The sequence below is a fragment of the Eretmochelys imbricata genome, chromosome 1, assembly GCF_965152235.1.
Source record: "Eretmochelys imbricata isolate rEreImb1 chromosome 1, rEreImb1.hap1, whole genome shotgun sequence".
Taxonomy (NCBI): domain Eukaryota; kingdom Metazoa; phylum Chordata; order Testudines; family Cheloniidae; genus Eretmochelys; species Eretmochelys imbricata.
This window is the reverse complement of record NC_135572.1, coordinates 144,719,566-144,742,446: the sequence shown is the minus strand read 5'-3', so window position 1 is coordinate 144,742,446 and position 22,881 is coordinate 144,719,566. Positions and strand designations below refer to the sequence as shown.

Here is a 22,881-nt window from a genome sequence, read left to right as displayed (position 1 = left end):
TCTTTACTCATACTGTATGTCTCTTCCTTCCAAAATAAGTCTCTAGGAGTAAAATTTTCAAAAGCACCTACATGACTTGGGAGCCTAAGTCCCATTAACTTTCAATGAGACTTAGGTTCCTAAATGCCTTCAGTTTCTTTAGAAAAGAGGACTTAGGTTCTCAAGTCACTTAGAAACTTTTGAAATTTTTAATCTTAGGGGCTTTAATAATTTTTACAGTATTTTTTTTAAAATATGCTAGTTGTGTTGGTGAAATTATTCAGGAGTTTTGAAAAATGCTAACATTTCAGTTAAGAGTAGATGAGAAAGATTAGTATATATTAGTCTCACTCAGTGAAGCTATAATAATGGTTTAAACTAGAGCTATAATGGCTGCAGAGATTATTCCCCACTGATGTGACTAAGTATGAAATTTGAAGAAGCTATATCTAAAAATTGTATTGGCCTTGACTTTCAATATTTTGATCTCTGACTTTTTTTCCTTTTTGTCTGATTTGATATTTAAACAGTGATTCAGGATGCTTCATACATAACAGCTCTAGAAGTATTTCAGATAGTCTTACCAGTTCACACAAGTAAACTCCTCAACAAATGCATATGATTTTAACTTTTATAGTTAGTAACATTATAGATATAAAGGGCTTTATTATAGTTACAAAACCAGCCATCCTTTTGTTTTTCCACAATGTGGTGTGATTTAGGGAGCCTGCCATCAGCGCTTCTTCAATTTGGATCTATGCTGAGGTACAGCTGTCATGGAAAAGAAGCATTAGAACAGATGACTGAGTAATAAGGCTGTGCCTGAAGCTTAAAAGAGACATGGTTTGACTAAATGTAGGTGATCTTAGCCCTGCAGAAGGTGTGTACTGTATTTGGACCCGAAACTAGTATTCATGAATTCTGGCTGTTTTGGACCAAAAATTTAAAAAGGATGTCAAATCTGGCCTTCCTTTGTATGTCCATGACTTTCTTTGGCACACGTTTTAAATATTTTTTCTTTGCCTGCAGCACATCACCACCAAAAATTAAAGTGTGATTTGCCTTTCACTTCACTAAGAGTCACACCATTGCTACATATCTAAATTATGTTGGCAACAAGATGTTGCATCATTTATCAGATATATAGAACTACTGAGATGTCATTACAAGAGTCACACACAGCATAGGAGAACTGGTGCGAATATTATATACTATAGAATGTATTGTATTTCTTGCTCACATGTATGTGTGTTATGCTATTTGGAACTTGCTGTTTCAGTTGAACATTGTCTATTTCTCAAACAATATTTTTTTCAGTTATTGTGAATGTCTATATCACAGCCTAAAGGAAGATGAGTAAAAAGGCTACTGTAACTAGACAACAAAAGCAAGGCATTTACTACATAAAAAATACTAAAGCAGAAAAAACCCATAGGAAGAAGCTAAGAACTATTCACATTTGTCAGAAATACATATATAGAAACCACCAACACAGCCAGCTCTATATACAAAGGTTTGCCAAAACTAAGGGTTGGTCTACGCTATAAAGTTAGGTCGGCTTAACTACATTGATCAGGGCTATGAAAAACTTCATGCCCCGTGTGATGTAAGTAAGCCAACCTAAGACCAGAAGTAGATGCTGCTAGGTTGATGAAAGAATTGTTCTTGGGTTGTTCTTTTGTGGATCTGTGTTGGTGGCTAACTCCCATGAAATGCTTGTCTGTACCGAGGCAGTGTTGAATTGCAGAACTGTGCCTGTTTCCATCTTGTGTACCTGATGTTTGGTACATATTTGGTTCTTTCACTTGTGCTTTGTTTGAGTTTGGGACCCAACATACCTCTAAAATATATCATACTTTCTAAAAGATAATTTCTGTTTGAGCTAGAGCCTATGGGTTTGATGCAGAAACCACTTCTTGAAATGCAGGTTAGACTAGATCATAATGATCTCTTTTGGCCTAAAAAGCTATGAATCTATACATATCACCATGTGCTTTTGTAAAATGATGGGAAGAATTTTCTGCATTGTTCCTTTCTTTCTGAAACTTATACTTGCATCTTGTGATTATTAGTCAGTCAATAATTATTACACAAAGATTAGTAATGCATAACATGACTTTATGGGAGGATGAACCCAGATAGTACTTGGGAAAAAGCCTGTCTGGATTGTTTGCAAATTGGATGAATTTTTTAAAAATATTATTAAAAATATAAATAGATTATTCCGAATTACTCTTTATTCATATTGGCACTGCAGAGTCAATAGAAATCTGTGAGAATGAGCTGGATTCTCTTTTGGTTCATGCATCATCAACAGAACTTTTAACTAAATTCCACTTGCAGAATCTTTACCTGGAGGTACACAGAGATAAAGGGGCAGTTAAGTTGTAACTGCAGTGTAATACACCTCAGCTGGGTCATGGTTACTGGTAATATAGTTTTAATTTATAATTGTGAGGTAATATCATGAAATAATAGATGCAAAAAAGAATCTTAAATCAGACACCTATCCCCGGGAGTAAAAATTCACTCCCTGAACACCTGGTCCTTCAAGAGGCATTCCTTGACTACCCAGAGGCAGACCTAGATAGTCCTTAAGGCAGTGTTTCTCAAACTGGGGTCCATGGGCCCCACTGATCAACTCCCCCCCTCCCTCCCAGTGCCTCCTGCACACCGCTGAACAGCTGTTCAGTGGCATGCAGGAGGCACTGGGAGGAAGGAGGAGGAGTGGGGATGGGGGTACTTGGGGGAGGGGTGGAAAGAGTTGGGGTACAGGAGGGAAAAGGGAGGAGCGGGAAGAGGAGGAGCAGGGGTGGGACCTTGGGGGAAGGGGTGGTGTGGAGGTGGAGCCTGGGGGTCCGTGAAAAATTTTAAATCAAAGTGGGGGTCCTTGGGTTGCTAAAGTTTGAGAACCGCTGCCTTAAGAGATTCTTCATCTGCAAGGAATGCTCATATTTTAGGCCTAATGTTTTATAGACCCAGCATGTGTATATTTCTCATTCTTCAGTTACTTATAAGATTTTTGGTAGTATTTTATTCTTAACAAACATGTTGAAAACTGCTTTAAATTTTCCCCCTCAGATTTTCATGTTCCTGATTTGTAGTCACTGTTTGCAAACTATGGGTCCAGTGCTACAAGTCCTTACATGAGTAGTCTATATACATGGGATTAGTTCCATTGAAATCAGTGTTCAGTTTGGAACTGGTCTAAAGTCTCTCTCTGCTTTTAAGAGACTGTCAACATGAAATGTAGGGAGTTAAAAAATGAGATAAAAGTAGTGTAAAGTATTGTCCCTGAATCCTCCTGCTAATTCTGTGGTTTTACAACATTTTCCTATTTTCAAAAATGTTTTCTCTCCCTTGTTGCTGTGTGAAAGACCCACACAAACAAACCCAACCCACCCCTGTTCTAAGGGATATAATGAAACTGACTGTACACTAAGTGCTGTCAAACATATCAAGTAAACCAACTGAAAACCTCCAAGGTGGTGGTGGCAGCAAAAAGGGCCGAGTTCAAGATCTACAGTTCCTCTTAACATTTTTATAATGTTCCTCTTAACAATATAAACCAGAACCAGCTTGAATCCCCACTCAGAAAACTGGGAAAACTAATCACCACCCGTAGAGGCATCCAGGGGAATGTCTACACTGCGTTTTAAAATCTGCAGGAATGAGTCTCAGAGGCCAGAACTACTGGCTCAGGCTCACAGGGCTCACACTATGGCACTAAAAACAGCACTGTAGACATTGCAGCTGGGGCTGGAGCTCTGAAATCTATCCACCTCTCTGGGCCTCAGAGGCCAAGCCCAAATGCCTATACAGCTTTTTTTAATGCCGTAGCACAAACCCGAATTTGTAGACCTAGGCTCTGAGACTCACAGCTGTGGGTTTTGAAATGCTGGGTAGACATACACTAAGAGGCAAGACTTCCCTGCTCACAAGCGCTGAGGGTGTGCACAACAAAAGAAAACTTATTACAAGAGAGAGGGAACACAGTATTACTTTGGAAAAACACCACAGTGATTCAAAAGCATGCAAACTACAAGTAAACACCTGCCTCCACGGTATCTTGGGCAGTGTCCTTTGCTCAGTTTTCCACCGTGCAGCGTGAAAGTCCAATGGACAAATGGCCATTAGCATGCCACTCCCCTTTCCCTCCACTGCACCCACTCACGGTTTGTTGTGTGAAGTCAGCAAAGTCCCAGAATCCAGTGGTGCATTGATACAGCTTCACCTCCCACCCCTGAAGGGAGGGGAATGGTTGAGCGATGCCTGCGTTGCCACGGGTGACCCCTGCCGCTGTCATCCCTGCCACTCCTCACCGCTGCTTCCGCTTGCCACTTACACTGCTCACTGCCTCTAGCCGCAATGCTAGAATGCTAACCACCACTTAGCCCACTTCTTAGTGATTTCACTGGGTAGTGGGGAACCTCACTTGATGCTGAATCCGCTGTGTTGCTTTTCACCACGACACTGTCCACAAACCAGGTCTAATGTTCAGGCCCCTAGACCTGCTGAATGATTTCAGTGGTAGTGATTACTGAGCAGAAATAAGGACTCTCAATGGAGTCTATTTTTAAACACTGGAGAGGGAGGATCAAATGATATCTAGGGCTCCTTAAAAAGAGGTCACACCACTAGGTAGAAACCCCTGTCTCCACGCCCTCTGACTTTCACTTGGATTTGGCATCCTTACCCCCTGCTTAGCAAATGAGGTAAACTTAGGGTAACCCCCATCAGTTAGGGCAGGCTAAGGACAGTTCTGCTGCCCTTTCATTATACAGTAAGGATCAACATTTCATTACCTCTGCACCCAAAATTAAAGTACATTTTAACCCAAAGCAGCCAAAATTGATCATTTTTTAAAGTAGGTCTCTCTGCTGATCACCTACACAAAGTAGGTGCATCTGTGCAAATATAATCTGCTCCTCAGATCTTCTGTCTCAGTTTTTCAATAGATGGAAGGGGAGAGAGCTCCTTACATCAGTTCCCCACCCCATTCTCATAAAGTTACAGAAATTGTAGGGGTTACAAGTAACAGCACTTTGTAAAATATATTTAGACAGTGTGCCTTTAATAATTGTTGGACAGCCATCTGATTTAGAATGCACAAGCCAAATTCCTCCTTGTATAGCTCTACCAGTTTCACTGTATTGAATGAGTTTATTTAGAGAATTGGAGAAATCTCAGCAAACGCTTCATAATCTGAGATCAGGGAAACTTTCTAGGAGAGTTTCCCTGGCAAAAAGGGGAAAGCTGGGCCTACAGGTCTATTCTTACTGGTTTAAGGAAGTAATCCGGACTGGGGGCTTCTCCTGGCAAGAGTTCTGATGATTTTTCCTCCCCTTTGGAGACATTTGAATTCTTCGCTAGCACATAGAGTCAGATGAAGGTAACTCAAACCCTTTATAAAAACTATTCTCTTTTTTTTGGGGTGGGGGGGGGGAAATGAGGAAGTCAGTTCCAAAATTTTCTATAAATTATTGCCTCCAAATTGTCTCTGTTCACCTGTGTCCTTTTCAACAGTAAATCAGCTAGGGTTTAACAATCAAGGCATAAAACATGAAGAGACAGATGAAAGAAAAATAAGGAGCCAGGCTATATTCTGCAACCCTCTCACTGCAAATTTCAGGCATGGGAATTGCACCAGAAACAGAAGGCAGTTCCTGGATAACTATATCCAGGTAGATGCCACCATGGCAGAATTAACCACACTGTTCATTAGTACTCTTGTTTTTGAACTAAAATATTATTTGTTTACATTTTCTCTGGCTCAGTGTTTTTCTGAAGTCACTGGCACAGGTGGATAAATGGGGAGAAAAGAGTTACCTTCAGTGTCCTGGTTGGCAAATTTCTTTGAAATATAATATGCTGGCAAATGGATGGAGAGAGATATTTCCTTGGTGGGGACATAGCAAGCAAGCAAGCCCTGTTATTGCAACATTCTTTGTACACTCAAATAAAAAGAAACTAAATAATCTGATCTGTGTTGTCAGCCACAGCTAGTGATTTGAGCCAAGAACACATGGGTATCTTAGAGTAGTGTTTCCCAAACTTGTTCTGCTGCTTGTGCAGGGAAAGCCCCTGGTGGGCCCAGCCGGTTTGTTTACCTGCCGCATCCGCAGGTTCAGCGGATCGCGGCTCCCACTGGCCGCAGTTCGCTGTGCCTGGCCAATGGGGGCTGCGGGAAGCGGCGGCCGGTACGTCCCTCGGCCCGCACCACTTCCTGCAGTCCCAATTGGCCTGGAGCGGCAAACTGCGGCCAGTGAGAGCCGTGATCAGCCAAACCTGTGGACATGGCAGGTAAACAATCCAGCCAGGCCCACCAGGGGCTTTCCCCTGCACAAGCGGCAGAACAAGTTTGGGAAACACTGCCTTAGAAATTACTTATTTGAATGGACAGAAACCAGGTGCAGTGGTAATGTGGATCTCAAACCAATCATCATGCCAGATCCTCCACACCCAAATTTGATAGGCCGGGAGACAGCATGCAAAATTAGATCCACTGCTCAGCTGGTACACAGGGATCTTCAGGCTAAAGAGAGATGGCTTGTGTACACCAGGGAGATTTCCCCACAAATTCTAACCATTTTAAAAACTAATTGGAGCTATAGGGTTGGGTGGCCTGAACCATTTATACTCACGTGATTTCAAAACCACTGATTTTGCTGAACTGGTTTAAGGTGATTTTGAAACCAATTCAATAAAAACAGTTCAGGCCACCCAAGCCTGGTCTATACTATGGCTCCAGTATAGCTGAAACAGTTTTCAAGCTGGTTAGAATGGAGCGGGAATTTCAGTGTTGTCAGGATGATTTCATATTGTTTTTACAACTACTATAGCCAAGGGCTAAATTGGGCACTTATGCCCAGATTTTTAAAGGTATTTCGGCATTCCAATTTGCTCCTCTCAGGGCTAAGTAACTTGGATGGCCAAGTTCCATTTTCAAAAGTGACTCGGTTCAGCGAAAGTTTTTCCTAGTTTAGATTCAATGACACAGCCTCAGGTACCAATTGAGAGTCTTCTTTGTATTCTGTTTGATCTAGAAGCACATTTTTATGCATTTCTGAATGCGTGTTCCTCCTTGACATATTCCTGATTTTAGTCTCTTGTCCCTAATTACTGTCTGTTTTAATGTCTGAAGGTCAAGAGGGCACATGGTAAGAAAAGAATTGGCAAGACCTTTTCTAACAAGACCCAGGCTAGTGGGAAGCTAAAACAGGATGTCCTTGGCTTTAGTAGGGGCTGAGAGAAAAAGCTGCTCAGTATTGAAAAAGACATGTATATGGGTAAAAGGTTTACTCTGACTCGCAAAAAATAAATAAAGAAATAAAAAATCTCTTGCTGCAAACCAGACCTATTTTCTTCAAATAATCTTCCAGGAAACAGCCTGTACCTAGCTAGGATGTGATTACCAGTTGCAGGCCTCAGACCATGGCCATTATTGTTTTAACATTCCTCCCTTCCTCTTTATCCCAGTATGAAGCAGCCTGTGTGGGATGTTGTGTAACTTGACATTGCTTGGAGATAAAAAGGCAGTTTAGCACTCAACAATCACGGAGACAGAAGCAAAAAGACAGTGATTAGAAAATAAAGAAACGAGTGTGCAGTGTGCTATGTAGGCAGCTAGTTGAACAGGATTCCCTTCCACAGAACCCAAACAGAAAGTTTGATTTTCCCATATTTTATTTTTAATTTTGGCAGTTACATTTAACATGATGAAGGCATCAGTGAAAGTAGGGCTGCTTCACTGCAGTACATGAGATTTTTTAAATCTGTAGGAGTGATGAGAGTTTTATAAAAGCAATATTGGTGGTGAATCCCAACCAAGATAGGCTACAAACAAATCCTAGAGTTCACTTTTATGTAAAGTGGAAACCACCCTCTCAGCTCAAGAAACAAAGGGTCCCATTGCAAGTGCCTGTCAAGTATGGAGATTCATCATCAAGAAAAAATAATATTTATAGGAATGGCCTAAATTAAGAGCAAAGTTAGTCATCAACTTGAAACCATATCAGCCATTCCAAGAAAATAAATGAGATAAGTGGGCAATTTTTGGTAAAAGGAGTCAGACACAGTGTTCTAGCATTGCTGAGAAATGCCCACTAAATGACACAGCAGTCTTCTAAGTATTGAAAAATGTAAATAAAGGGCAAGAAATACTTTGTTATGGCCAATGATGAGTGCTCAAATAACAGATAGGACAACTTAGTGTGCTCCATTCAGTCTCTTCCAAAGAACAATAAAACAAGACAGATGATGCAAGGCCATGAAATCCCAAAGACTAATAGGGGATGTATTTGCATTTGACAAAGGAGAAAACCTTTTTATTGTTAATTGATTACTACTTTCAACTAATGGAGATTTCAAAACTAACAAGCAAATGGTATTTCCCCCCCATATCAAATCACAAGGTGCAAGGCATATAATACCAGAGGTTATAATTGCTGACAACTTCCTGACAAAATATTTAATCTCTCGCTGCATCAGGAGGTTCCTATCTGTAAAATAGGGATATACCACCTCATTTCTCCCACCCTTTGTCTTTCTTGTACTTTTCAAGAATAAACTCTTCAAGCACTCTCTCTTATTATATGTATATATAGCCCCATCTAATAAAATGGGGCTCTGATCTCAGGGTATCTAAGTATTACTTCAATACAAAAAATAATAATGAAAGAAATTCCAGATAAATCAGTCAGAATTTCACTGGGATTTCCTACCTTAGTCCAGCCCTGGCTTTCTATGCCCTTTATAAATAATAAAATGAAGTATCAAGGATCCTTGCTTGATGAAAAATTCAACACAGGTAGTTTATATCTAATTTCTGTCAGTGGGTGGAGTTTGTGCCCAATCCACTCAAAAGCTAGTGAGGAGATGGTCAGTCAGTGTCTTCCAAAATCCTAGGGTCTAATCAGTTTTTCAGTTACTTCTAGTATATATGTGAGTGTTTTATCTCCTGGGCATTTGGACACTGATCTGAGTACAACCACCCCGTGCTCACAAATGATAAATAGCAAAAAGTAGATGTTTTATCTGAAAATTGCAGGAAAGATGCTAAGGAAAATGGAACCCTACTCACCCTGATTGAGTTTTCCAGCAGACAAGCTACTGTGCCAGCTGATTGTTTTGGATTTCCTCAGTACACAAGACATAGCCCAGGGAAAGAGAAAGCTCATACAATCAACAGTCCAAGAACTAAGCTTCTTACACTCTGGGCCTGTAGCCAGAGAGACCTGAATTCAGTGTGTGGATAGATTGTTTATTTTCCTGAACCATTTCCAAAACATTAGAGCTTCTTGATAAGACCAAGGTTTAGTTTGCAAGGTGTTTTATAAACACCATAGTCTCTTCAGTGGTTAATTGGCACTTTTTGTATAAATTGCGTGAGCTCATGAGTGATTTCAAAAAGGAAACAAGCCATCATTATGCACAGTTAGGACTTGCTGACATACAATGAAATGATTCAGGTTTGTCTTCCTAGTTGAAGAACGAACTAGATATTTGCTCATGTAATTTTTTTTTCTGTCTCTACCCCTCCATTGCCTTCCAGACTCTGATTGCACCTGCTCCATTTGCCGATGAAATAAGCTGTCAGTGCCAAGCCCCGCATGAGAAACTAACCATCTCTCAGGCCCGCCTGGGAACACCAGGTGAGACGTCCAATTAATCAAGACTTTGCCGACAGCGGCATTAACAGGACTAAGAGCAGCTTCCACAGACACGGCCTTTCAGCTGTGAAAGTATTTCACTATTACAATAGCACTCTTCATTTGGGAGAAGGAGGAGCAGCGTGTGCTGCCTTGGGGCTCAGGGAGGTGTAACAAAAGGATATTTATGGTTTCTTAATGATACAGCCCACACACTTTAATGTAGTTATTAAATGTACAGGGTTACTTTCTCAACAGGTATAAAAATGCTGGGGAGTGAGATTTGGACATAAGAGGTAACTCAGCAAATCTCAACACACAGGTTATTTGGATACCGAAATCATATGGGATACTGGCTAAAATGAGTGTTTTCCTCACATTTTGAAACACACTTCATGGCCTCTGCATCACAGCTGTGATATATCTCCTCTGACAGCACCACAGCTTATGAGTGTATATATGTACTCTGCCTGAGTATCTATAGTGGTGAGAAATCACTTTTTCCTTTCTGACATTACCATGACAGTCAAGGCCAGCAGTGCAGGCCATACTATAGCATCAGGGCCCCCCACAATGATAGTTTGATGTTTGGCGCCCATTCTTCAGTTCCAAATGGTGTGGGGTATGAGCTGATTCATGATGACTGACAGGAATTACAGCCCTAGGGAATCAGGGAGCCTTTCCCTTTATTGAGATCCTGGATGGCCACATTACAAGTTCCTCCCTCCGCCTGTCTAAATGGAAATGTTGATCCACTATTTTTCTACATAATACAAACACAAGTGTTAAACACTTCACCTGTTCCCCTCTAATCTGGTATCATGGCAGAGGAGTTTAGGGTAGGTAATACTCTCGATCATGGACCTTTCAGATGGTGGGGAGGATCCCAGCTGATGGTTTTACAGGGGGCCCCAAAAAGCTGCCTGTTACCCTGCTTTGAGGAAGCATCCCCATCTTCCCGGTGAGTTTTCCAAGAAACATGGTTTTCTCCACATTTCACCTGAGTCATGGGAGATATGGTCATCCTGAGCCGTGACCTGCCTTTCTGCTGCACTGCAGCAGCAGCTTTGGAGCTCAGAGCCCCAGTTGTTTGTCTTTCAGTTGTACAGGGACTTCCTATCTGTAGCAAAGTGGCCAGGCATGATGCTCAGTGACCCCTTTAGGCCTGCAGCCCAGTGCTAGGGCATGATGAGTGGGGCTCAGGAAGAGATGGGTCGTAGGGAGCAAACAGGAGGAGGCAATAAGAATAGGAAAGATAGAAAGGTTAATCAGAAAGGAGAAGCGTCTGAGGGAAAAGGAAAGGTGTAGCTGCAAGAGGAAACAAACGTGTGTACAGCATTAAGCTGAGGAAAAGAAAAAGGCAGGAAGCAGAGAAAAAAGTGAAATGACACAAAGGGAGTGAGACAGGAAAAAGACCTTTTTTCCAAGTGAGAATTCAGGGAAAAGGGAGGATAATAAAGAGGCCAACTTGGGGAGAACACAGTAAAGAGGATTCTGATGGGATGGGACTCACCACTGAGGCACCGCCTGCTGGATGTTCTGGGGATCAGCTCTACTAGCCAGGGCTCCCTCTTCTGGTGGCATCTCATCACAGTCACTTCTGCTCCAGGGACCCACATCACTCCCAGGACCAGGGCATTATCTTCGTGACAGAGCCCTCCAGCTGTGCCACTGCACTCTGTACTCCCCGCTTCCAGGGGAATGTTACAGTCCCTTAGTCTAGCCACTTCCTCAGTGGCAAGTGAGGGCAGGGGAAGGACTCATGCCCGCCCACTACTCCGGGTCCCGGCCCAAGGATCCTGTAGATGGCCACTGCTTGTGGCACCCCCTCTTACTCCTCAGTAGATTTCCCTGGGCCACTTCCCCACGGCCACAGCACCCTCTTTGCCCTTGCCACAGGGCCTCAGCCTGCAGATCCCTGTGGCCCACCAGCAGCTGCCTTTATATCCCTGGATCGCTGCCTGCAGCACTGCTCTATCCAGGGTGCTTACTGCCTTCAGCCTCCAAGGCAGCCAGTCTACCTCCCTCCTCAAACTCCAGGGAGTAACCAAAACTGCTCTGCAGCCCTTCTTATATGGGCCAGCCCAGCCCCTCTCTGATTGGTCGCCTCCTGTGAAGCCTCCAAAGGATGTAGAAGAGTAAGTAGACTAAACATTTTAAATTTACCCACTGTAATTCTGCATAGCTGAGGAGAAAAAAAACAAAAACACAGCATTCTTACCAGAGGCCAAAACTTATCAGCTGGATTTACACATAACTCCTGTTAAAGCTGAAAATCATAAGAACAGAAGAATGGCCATACTGGGTCCATTTAGCCCACTATCCTGTCTTCTGGGTAATCATCAAGTGATCCATCCCCTGTCGCCCATTCCCAGCTTCTGGCAAACAGAGTCTAGGGACACCGTCCCTGCCCATCCTGGCTAATAGCCATTATGGACCTATCCTCCATGAACTTATCAAGCTATTTTTTGAACCCTGTTATAGTCTTGGCCTTCACAACATCCTCTGGCAAGGAGTTCCACAGGTTGACTGTGCATTGTGTGAAAAAATACTTCCGTTTGTTTGTTTTAAACCTGCTGCCTATTAATTTAATTTGGTGACCCCTAGGTCTTATATTATGAGAAGGAGTATATAACACTTCCTTATTTACTTTCTCCACACTAGTCATGATTTTATACTCCTCTATCATATCCCCCCTTAGTCATCTCTTTTCCAAGCTGAAAAGTCCTAGTTATTAATCGCTCCTCATATGGAAGCTGTTCCATACCCCTAATCATTTTTTTGCCCTATTCTGAACTTTTTCCAATTCCAATCTGCATGCAATATTCAAGATGTGGGCATATCATGGATTTATATAGAGGTAATGTGATATTTTCTGTCTTATCTATCCCTTTCTGAATGATTCCCAACATTCTGTTCACTTTTCGGACTGCCACTACACATTAAGTGGATGTTTTCAGAGAACTATTCACAATGACTTCAAGATCTCTTTTTTGAGTGGTAACAGATAATTTAGACCCCATCATTTTATATGTATAGTTGGGATTATGTTTTCTAATGTGAATTATTTTGCATCTATCAACATTTAATTTCGTCTGTCATTTTGTTGCCCAGACACGCCGTTTTGTGAGATCCTTTTGTAGCTCTTCGCAGGCTGCCTGGGACTTAACTAACTTGAGCTATTTTGTGTCATTTGCAAATTTTGCCACCTCACTGTTTATCCCTTTTTCCAGATCATTTATGAATGTGTTGAATAGGCCTGGTCCCAGTACAGATCCCTGGGGGACACCACTATTTACCTCTCTCCACTCTGAAAACTGACCATTTATTCCTACCCTTTGTTTCCTATCTTTTAGCCAGTTACCAATCCATGAAAGGACCTTCCCTCTTATCCCATGACAGCTTACTTTGCTTAAGAGCCTTTGGTGAGGGACCTTGTCAAAGGCTTTCTGAAAATCTAAGTACTGTATATCCACTAGATCCCTCTTGTCCACATGCTTATCAATCCCCTCAAAGAATTCTAGTAGATTGGTGAGGCATGATTTCCCTTTACAAAAATCATGTTGACTCTTCCCCAACAAATTATGTTCAGCTATGCATCTGACAATTTTGTTCTTTACTATAGTTTCAACCAGTTTGCCCGATACTAAAGTCAGACTTACCAACCTGCAATTGCCGGAATCACCTCTGGAGCCCTTTTTAAAAATTGTCATCATATTAGCTATCCTCCAGTAAAATCATTGTTGTGTTTCTTTCCCCACAGTTGACAGACCAGTTAGAGTGTATGCAGATGGGATATTTGACCTCTTCCACTCCGGCCATGCTAGAGCTCTTATGCAAGCCAAAACTCTCTTCCCAAATAGCTACTTATTAGTAGGAGGTAAGAACACATCTATTTACTGGATTTTTGGCTCTATTATGCAGTAGCAGAGGAGCAGTATTGCCACGTTCTCAACTGCAGCTGTTTATACACTCTGACTTTGAGCACTACTTCCCGTTTTGATGGTATTTTACACCTTAAAAAAATAGTCCAACTTAAAATGATGTCAAACAAAGTAAGAGTCAAGTCATAGAGCTGCATATGCACAGTTCCCAGTCTAGTTAAAGGGAGATGCCTGCATGACTCTGAGGGCAGAATGTCTCCATACCAGTGTTTATCTTTTTTTTTTTACAGTCTTAGGAGTATAAAATGGTAGAGATGAGTGAATAATCTATAACTAATAATCTAATTAATGATTTTTAGCATATTTTTCAGCTCACAAAACATCCATGAGCTGATTTTGATTTCTTTTTCATTTATTTGGGGAACTTTTTTGAATTTGTTAGTCCATGGATTGATAAAATACATTCCAAAGTTGTCATATATCAGAGAAGTATTGTTTTTGTTTCCTGACTGGATGATTGTGCAAGCACATCTAATGTGAATACTTGCACATGTGCATTTAAGTTTTGGTGTCTTTGAACACTAGTGCATGTTGCTTTGAAATTTGGTTTTCAAAAATAAAACTCTACTGCTCAAACATTAACAAAGTGTGACTCAAGTGAGTTCATTGAAACATTCAAATGAATAATGTGAGGAATTATTTTGTATCATTGCCTCAGCTCTGCCAAAAAAAAAAAAATTAGAAAAGCAGCATCTTGTTCTTATTCACACTTTGGTTTTATACTTAAATTATTTCAGTTCAAATGTAGGTAGTGGGAAGATCTGTTCCATAATGGAGGAAACACTTAAGAGCTCTCCCATGCTCTTCCAGCTGACCCAGACAGAGTAGAGGGAAAGCAGATGGGAATGCATAGGGGAGCTGCTCTTTGTCGGGGACCTTGTCTCAAACTGGGGAGGGAGCTATGAGGTGAAACCTGGCCCTATTAAAGTTAATGGCAAAATTTCCATTGAGTTCAGTGAGGCCAGCATTTCACCCACTGTTCTTTGGGTGTGGGAGCAAGCTTTCAACCATCTTCATCAGTTTCCCCGAATAATGTGCTGTCTCTTGGTGGGTGTGGAAAACTGTCAACTATCAATCCCCACATAAAATTTGCACTGCATCAAAGTCTGGTGTCACCTGTCTTACTGTGTGCATCTTGTCATATTTCTTGTTGTGGAAACATTTATTTGGAGTTAAGATTTTTTTTTAAAGTAATTCACTAAACAGATCTTATAAATAACTTGCAAACCAATAGGCCCAGAAGAGTGTGGTAACCAGAAAGAAGCCCTTGGTGACTGATGGGTGTGTACCATAGGTGGACAGGCACAATTAAAAGGAAATATTTTCTACAAATCAGAAATAAACTAAATATGCTACCTCCTGATAATCAGTAACATTGATAGAGCACGTCTCTTCGAGGAGAACCAGACCCTAAGGTGATTTACAGACTGTAAATAAAAATAAATACATGGAGAGATATTTCCACTCATTATTGAAAATGCACTGACCTGTGGCACATTTGTTGCCAGCATACACCACAACTCTGTAATGGGAAGTGAGGCATCCCTTACCCATTTGAAAGTCTAGATGAGTATATAACTATTTGAGTTAGAATTTGGCCAGGACTCCAGCAATAAGGTACTCCTCCTGCTTATGTATAAGCGCCATAAAATCTTTAATGATCATGGTAGTGAGAACCTCTATTTTACATCTTATTCAAAAAATGACACCTTCAGCAGAAGAGCATCCACCAGCACCACACTAGAGTATTAGGTCAGCGCTGATACAGAGGGGAGAGTGTCCAGCTGGTGAGTCATCAATACCCTTCCTGCAGCCGTAATAAGATTTAGCATTTGTATAGTTCTTTACACCTTCAGAATGCTGCACAAACATTAACTAATCCACACAACAACCCCGGGATATAGGCCATTTTTCCCAGCTTCTTAAAACACAGGATTAGAATATAAAATTTCCTGAGTCCACATCCTATGCAACATTCCTCAAGAGCACACTGCCTCTTACAATCCCACAGCTGGGCTTTCCTCAGAGATTTCCTGTTTGAATACGGATCAGGTCCAACCTCACATGCTGTGAAATCTGCTGACCCCATAGCCCAGGCCACTATGACTGCACTTGTTTGCTATTAATTTGTGCTGGTTTCAATATAGCTGTCCAACAGTGATTTAGAGATGTGTAGGCAAATTTCTGGAACTTTGCAGAGCATTCCTCCTATTTAGCGTGAACTTCTGGTCTCTGTTCTAAAGACAGAAAGAGGCACATCTTTATTTGGGTTGAAAATGGAATATAACTGAACAAACAACTTTAAAATAAGGATATTGATCAGAAACTTCTTACCGGCCAGATGCGCTAATTGTGCAAAGTTAACATAGAAATATTTTGTTGATTTTTCTTATGTCAGTTTGCAGTGATGATCTAACCCACAAGTTCAAAGGCTTCACTGTAATGAATGAAACCGAGCGGTATGAGGCACTCAGACACTGTCGCTATGTAGATGAAGTCATCAGAGATGCTCCATGGACGCTCACACCAGAGTTCCTAGAAAAACATAAGGTACCATTCTTCTCCAGACCCCTTCCCTTCCTTCTGTAAATTAACTGCTGGGAATACATAACAAGGATATGAGATTCTATTAGCTGGAATAAATTAAGTAATTCAATTCCTGACAGCCAATTATTACAAATCACCTGCCAGTTCTAAATCAGAAAACTTTCTGTTCTCTAGCTCTTTTTGATGTAAGTGGAAGTGGGCACGTATTCTGTTTTTTGGAGACTGACTCAAAGTACCAGTGCGCCAATAATGCAAACTTAACTCATTGACCTGTGATAACAGGACACTCTTCTCAGATCTCCTGCCTTTTGGAGCTAAGCATACGTCAGGGATTTATATCATGAGACTTTCCATGGGTTAGAAAGTGACTAAGGATTGAAAATACCCACAACTTGCCAGGTACTCCCATATTCGGAGGCATCCAGTTGTTATTTCATACAGCTAAAGTCTAACTCCTGAGGTTATACTATAAGTGAAGTGCATGTTATCTTCTTGATGCCATGGCAAGTGAGATCCACCAAATAAATGCTAAGAACAGAGTTAGCATTTTTTAGGATTTGGATTAAAGCAATAGGACAAGAGATCATGGTGGTGTCCCACATCTGGATTAATCAAGTGGATAATGATTAGATTAATTTTGTTAGCCTAACTGTAACAAATAAGAATACTCTTTTGTGTTAATGTTCAGGGGCAGATGTAAGGGACTATTCTAGCAACAAACTATATATGACCATGTCTACACTACAGAATTAAGTTAATCCAATTTATGTCAGCATACAGTAATTACATTGCTTGTGCGTATCAACACTTTGCTTCTTCTGTCAGCAGTGCGCATCCTCACCAGGAGCGCTAGCACCAATTGAACTGTCAGTGTGGGGCATTGTGGGACGGCTTCTGAAAGCTAGCAACTGTCAATGTAAGCAATGCAATGTTTACACGGACACAGCATCAGCCTAACTACGTCAACACTGACACGAAGGTGGAGCTATTAAGTCAGTATAGCAGGCGAGTTAGGTTGGCGGGAGCAAAATTTTAGCGTAGACACTCAGAGTTGGGTCAATGTAAACTTTTCAGTGACCTAACTCTGTAAGGTAGACCAGGGCTCAGTCTCTCTTTAGGAAAAACCTGGGGCCCAGTTATTCGGTGTGTGTGGGCTGATTTGCATGGGGGATCCTCAGGTGGCATAGAGCTGCTGAAGAATCAATTGCAGCAGGGTCATCATTTGCTGTGGGGTAAGAGGGACAAGTGCTCTCCCCGATTGAGCTCCACTTTTGTTGTCCTTCCCCCCAGATTTTGCAGGATATAATACAATCACATATAATCTTCTAAACACTGACAGAACTTGGCCCCCTGCCTCTGAATTTTCTGAAATGATGCCCCTGAACTGCTCCCACCAAATCAAAGGCAAATCTCCCAGTGATTTGCCATCATCAGTCAAAAGTATGTACGTGTGCCATTGTCCTCTAATGGATAGAACTTCAGACCTGGTCAAGTGCATGTGTGTTTTTGAGCACCCTACTGACTGCCCTACAGTGTATATAACCCCAAATGCAGCTACAGCTCACTGGACTTTACTTTAGCTCAGATGAAATAGTCCTTTGTAATGAATCTACAGTTTGATAGACAGTTTCTAGATAAACAAAACACATACATACAAATATGGAAAGCTGGGAATAGAAACCCTGCTCCTTCAGTTTTAAAAGTCAACTCTCTAAAAGGAGATCTCCTGTAGGTGACAGTAGCAGCAGTAGGTCCCTTATCCTTTGTGCATAGAGAATGACATCACACACAAAGCAAGGGTATGTTATACCTGTGCCCTTGGAGCCAAAAGTCCTGAGTGCTACCGTAATTCCACATGGTGCGCTCTGTTGTAGCCCCAGCCCCTAGTGCAATGTTTTGAGTAGTACCTTTCAGATGAGACTTTCAAAGGCAGGCAAACACAGTTCAGAAAAGAAACTGCTCTTCCAAAACCAGTGCAGATTACCTGATGGCTGCATCTGATTGTTTCTTCTCCTGTATCTTTTGCAGATTGATTTTGTAGCCCATGACGACATTCCATACTCCTCCGCTGGCTCGGACGATGTGTACAAGCACATAAAGGAAGCAGGTGAGGGCAATTTTCTGTTTTAACTCTCTCCATTTCAGCCTTTATTTAAAGCCCATCTATGTATTTTACAGCCGTGTAACCACACCTGCTGGAGGAGGGAAAACAGAGATAAATGCACATTCCTTTCTGGCCAGTCAACAAGTAAGTGCTGCTGACTTCAGCAGAAAGGTTCTTGAAACCACCGGTGATGCCCTGGGCTGGATAAACAAAAATAGGTTACAACTGTAACCTTCTGGAAGCCATTTGGTTTGGCGGTAAACATTCCTGCTTCGGTTACTGTTGTGATTTGTGATGGTTCGTAAGTAGTATTGAAATGCTGGAAAAGGAGTTTACTTCCCATGTACCTATAGTACCATGGCCAACATTAAGTCATCTGTTTTCCCTAGGCTAAGGTGCAGCTCTGTTCTGACCCACAAGTGTGACTCCTATTATGGGGAAAATGTACAGTTAGCAATTAAAAATCATTAGGACCAGATACGCATTTACACCAAGGACCCTGTTACATACTCTGGCACTGCAAGAGGGCCTTAAAGGAGTTTAATGTGGCCTTAGGATAAGTGAGAAAGAAGCTCATTCATGTCTGTCTTTGAGTGTGAGCCCCTTTCACATTCCTTCTCCAACCATAGTGCAGCTCAAAAATATAAAACAGAAAGGACCCTTAATTTTAAATGAAGCAAATAGTAACTGTTCTTGCCACAGAGAGAGCAGGCTTGATTCTCCACTGCCTCGCACCATTTACATTTGCGGGTGTAAATCACATTGCTGGTGTAAATGAATGGATTAATCTGATCTGATGACGCTGTTTAGCCACTTTGCACAGGCGTAAGGCAATAAAGAATCAAGCCCTGCCTCTTCCTCAGTGTCCATGGTAACAACTGAGACCAGCTGAGCATAGCTTTCATTCCTGGGGTGTGAGGATAGGTGTCTAGGTATTCTCAGTGCAGAGTCCCACGGTGTCGAATTTGCTCTCTCCCTTGGTCCATCAGGGACTCAGTTTGGTGGCCTTAATGAATTCTGTCAGCGCATGTTGTAATTGATCAGGGTTTGGTAGCTGTCTCCCACCGGGATAAACTAAATCAGTGCGCCCGCCAGTTGTCCTGGCCATATCCGGTCCTGGATTACACTGTTCTCTTTGGGGCATGCTGGCCATCTCCAGGGCCACTGGTGGTTATGCCATTCCAATCCCCACCCCTCCAAAGGCCGACTTTTCAACACCAGGGCCTTGCAGCCATAACCCAATATTAAATCAAGGCCACTGCGGAATATAGTATTTGCTAATCTTGTTTTCCTTTTCTTTTTTCTTGTTAACTGTTTAGTTTATGACAGATAGCTAACGAGTGAGTATGGATTTGTATGTGTATGCTGTTAAAGGTATACAATACATTACACAATGATATTATAGGCAGAACTGGTAGCACCACCTACTATGAAGGTTGCCGGACACTTCCCATTATAAGACCATGGTTTTGGTTGCTTTATAACTTTGTCAAACCGTAATCATTTGGGCTGAAGCTTTCCATGCTAAGGTATCCACCTCAGGCTGAATTTTTTGAAACATTTCAGCCAAAACAGTTTGGCCTTCTCCAAGAAAAAAGCGAGGGAAATACATGTTGTTTTACCCATGTTAATAAATTCTGGTGACCGTTTCTTTGAGAGGCTCTTGTGCCTCTATACTTTGGAGCAGGGACTTGAAATTCAACAAGCTGGGCAGCCTAGAAGCCTGGATTGCTGAGCAACTGGGAGCTGGGGCGCCCAGGCTCTCAGCTCCCTGTCAGTCCACCACACGGGCTGCTGAGGAGCCAGCAGGAGAGGTGGCAGGAAACCAGAAAGGTTCCTGCCTGGCAGGAAGGCTTCTGTTGGAAACCTGCCTGGTTTCTGGCAGAATTTCATAGGAATTGAACTATCTCCACTGAACAAGAGATCTGAATTAAGATTGAACAGACGACCTTAATTCTGGCATTTCCTAACTTTTGAGTGCTTGACTTTGTAACCTCAATACTGTTCTTTTCGTATAGTTTTGGTGAACGTAGCATATGCAAACACAGTGGGTCAGGTTTTCAGAAGACCTCAGATCCCATTCAGGCATCTAAATGTCTAGCTGGATTTTCAAAAGTGCTGAACACTGACGCTACTAAGAGCAAGTTGAGCTCTTTTGAAAATCTGACCAATGTGCAGCATGGGCAAAGTTCCCATTGCTGTAGGAATGCCAACTTTTATACAAACCCCGAGTTCATTTTATTTCCCAGCAGTTTTCCCTCTCCTTTTCTTTAGCAAAAAGATATTTAAATATATTTCAAAAACTGTTTATTTCTATAGTACTCAGCACCATAGTATCTAATAAGTACCCAGGTAAACTAGATCTGCATTGGGAGGTCCATATTGGACTGCCTCTACCCTAGGTATGTTCATCCATAGAATCTGCCATGGAATATAGGCAGAAAAGGCCCCAATTTCTATTACAAAAATCAGTAAGGAGAAAAAAACAAATGCATAAAGAAGGCTTGAAAATTGTATCATAAAGCAACAAAAATAAAAGACACAAACCCATTTTCCCCCCTTCTCATGCCACCTTGAAGTCAGACAATTGACAGAATATTCCACCTGCCATTCTAAATGAATGTTATCATGATAGGATGTTGCTCTTTTTCTCCATCCTACATCTATTTTAAAAAAAATCAATCCTTTAAATGCCTTGCTGGCTTCTGTTACTGTTGTGATGCTCGCTGACTCACTAGATCTGCTGAGTCTGCTCTCTTGCACCTATGTCTCCTCCATGTCGGACAAACGATTTGCTGTGGCTTCAGAGGCAGTAGATCCAGTCCAACTCTGAAGTGAATGGGACTCTTTGTATTTGTCTTTAATGGGAGATGGATTGGGCCCTGTCATAAATATAAAGGGAAGGATAACCACCTTTCTGTATACAGTGCTATAAAATCCCTCCTGGCCAGAGGCAAAATCCTTTCACCTGTAGAGGGTTAAAAAGCTAAGGTAACCCTGCTGGCACCTGACCCAAAATGGCCAATGAGGGGACAAGATTCTTTCAAATCTGGAGGGGGGAGAACAAAGGGTTTGCGCTGTCTGTGTGATGCTTTTGCCGGGAACAGATCAGGAATGCAGACTTACAACTCCTATAAAGTTAGTAAGTAATCTAGCTAGAAAATGTGTTAGATTTTGTTTTTTTTAATGGCTTGTAAAATAAGCTGTGCTGGAGGGATTGTATATTCCTGTTTTTGAGTCTTTTTGTAACTTAAGGTTTTGCCTAGAGGGATTCTCCATGTTTTGAATCTCATGACCCTGTAAGGTATTTACCATCCTGATCTTACAGAGGTGATTCTTTTACCTTTTCTTTAATTAAAATTCTTCTTTTAAGAACCTGATTGATTTTTCATTGTTCTTAAGATCCAAGGGTTTGGGTCTGTGTTCACCTGTACAAATTGGTGAGGATTCTTATCAAGCCTTCCCCAGGAAAGGGGGTGTAGGGCTTGGGGGGATATTTTGGGGGAAGATGTCTCCAAGTGGTCTCTTTCCCTGTTCTTTGTTTAAAACGCTTGGTGGTGGCAGCATACTGTTCAAGGACAAGGAAAAGTTTGTACCTTGGAGAAGTTTTTAACCGAAGCTGGTAAGAATAAGCTTAGGGGGGTCTTTCATGCAGGTCCCCACATCTGTACCCTAGAGTTCAGAGTGGGGAAGGAAACTTGACAGGCCCTGTGACAAAAATTTAAACCATTGTGATGTCAAAAGCCTCTTTATCCTGAGCAGCTATCATAACACAATGAACACTGCAGAAGAGGGAAGCAATTAAACCTTCCTCCCACAGCTCTCTGGAGCAGACTGCTTCAGGCACGTGAGACTTTTCCCTCTTCCCAGCCTACATCAATGTGTGCACTCTAGAATTTCCTAGGGCCTCAGAATCTACTATGCGGTAATTTGCAAGTGTTAAGTGAAACGCTCACTGTGTTTGGTAACTATTACCTTGTAGTGAGCTAAAAGCATTAGCCTGTACGATTGAGCTAAAGTACCAGGCTGTCAAACTGGGCACTGTAACAGACTCACAACCTCTGAGGATTGGGAACAGAGGAGAACACACAATATGCAGTGACCAATAGGTTAATTATGTGTTGATTCCTTGAGGAATTCACATTGTCAAAAATGAACAGATTAAGAGCATATTAGTCAAACATTACAGTATCATTACTAATCAGTCTTTGGCAAGCGCTGACAGTGAGGGCTAATCTAGCAATTCTCAGGCTGCTGCATGGAGCCAACACTTACTTCTCCATTACTGTAAAACAAAGGTGTGACACAGTTCTGACAAGTAATTGTAACTTTATTTCTTCACTTAAGTCACATAACCTAGGTCAGGTTTCAAAGGCCAGTCCCCATCACAAAGGGTTACTGGTACAATTGCATACTGCACTCTTCCCCTATGACCTTAGTTAGCTTTCTCAGGTACATTTGGTTAAAAAGGGAGCAGAAAAAGCCTTTACAATTTTTTTAATGGCCATTATTTGTAACTGGAATCAGTGCTGTGTCCATAGGTTTCCCAGTAACGCCACCTCTCCTGTTCCTATGGTCAGCCCAGCTTGCAGATTTAATTTTACATTAAAATCTCACGTTGGCTCTGGCTGAGGGGTTTCGCTAGATAATTGAAGTA

At 41.7% G+C, this 22,881-nt stretch overlaps 1 protein-coding gene across 1 annotated transcript in view; it reads left to right on the top strand.

Moving 5' to 3' along the window:
• Positions 1 to 22,881, top strand: part of PCYT1B (phosphate cytidylyltransferase 1B, choline) — a 41,634-nt gene that overhangs the window by 4,020 nt on the left and 14,733 nt on the right. Inside the window, exons 2-5 of the mRNA XM_077807201.1 lie at positions 9,533 to 9,632; positions 13,393 to 13,509; positions 15,972 to 16,123; positions 18,149 to 18,227. Coding sequence (XP_077663327.1) covers positions 9,533 to 9,632; positions 13,393 to 13,509; positions 15,972 to 16,123; positions 18,149 to 18,227 — 448 coding nt within the window. The remainder of the gene's footprint in view (positions 1 to 9,532; positions 9,633 to 13,392; positions 13,510 to 15,971; positions 16,124 to 18,148; positions 18,228 to 22,881) is intronic.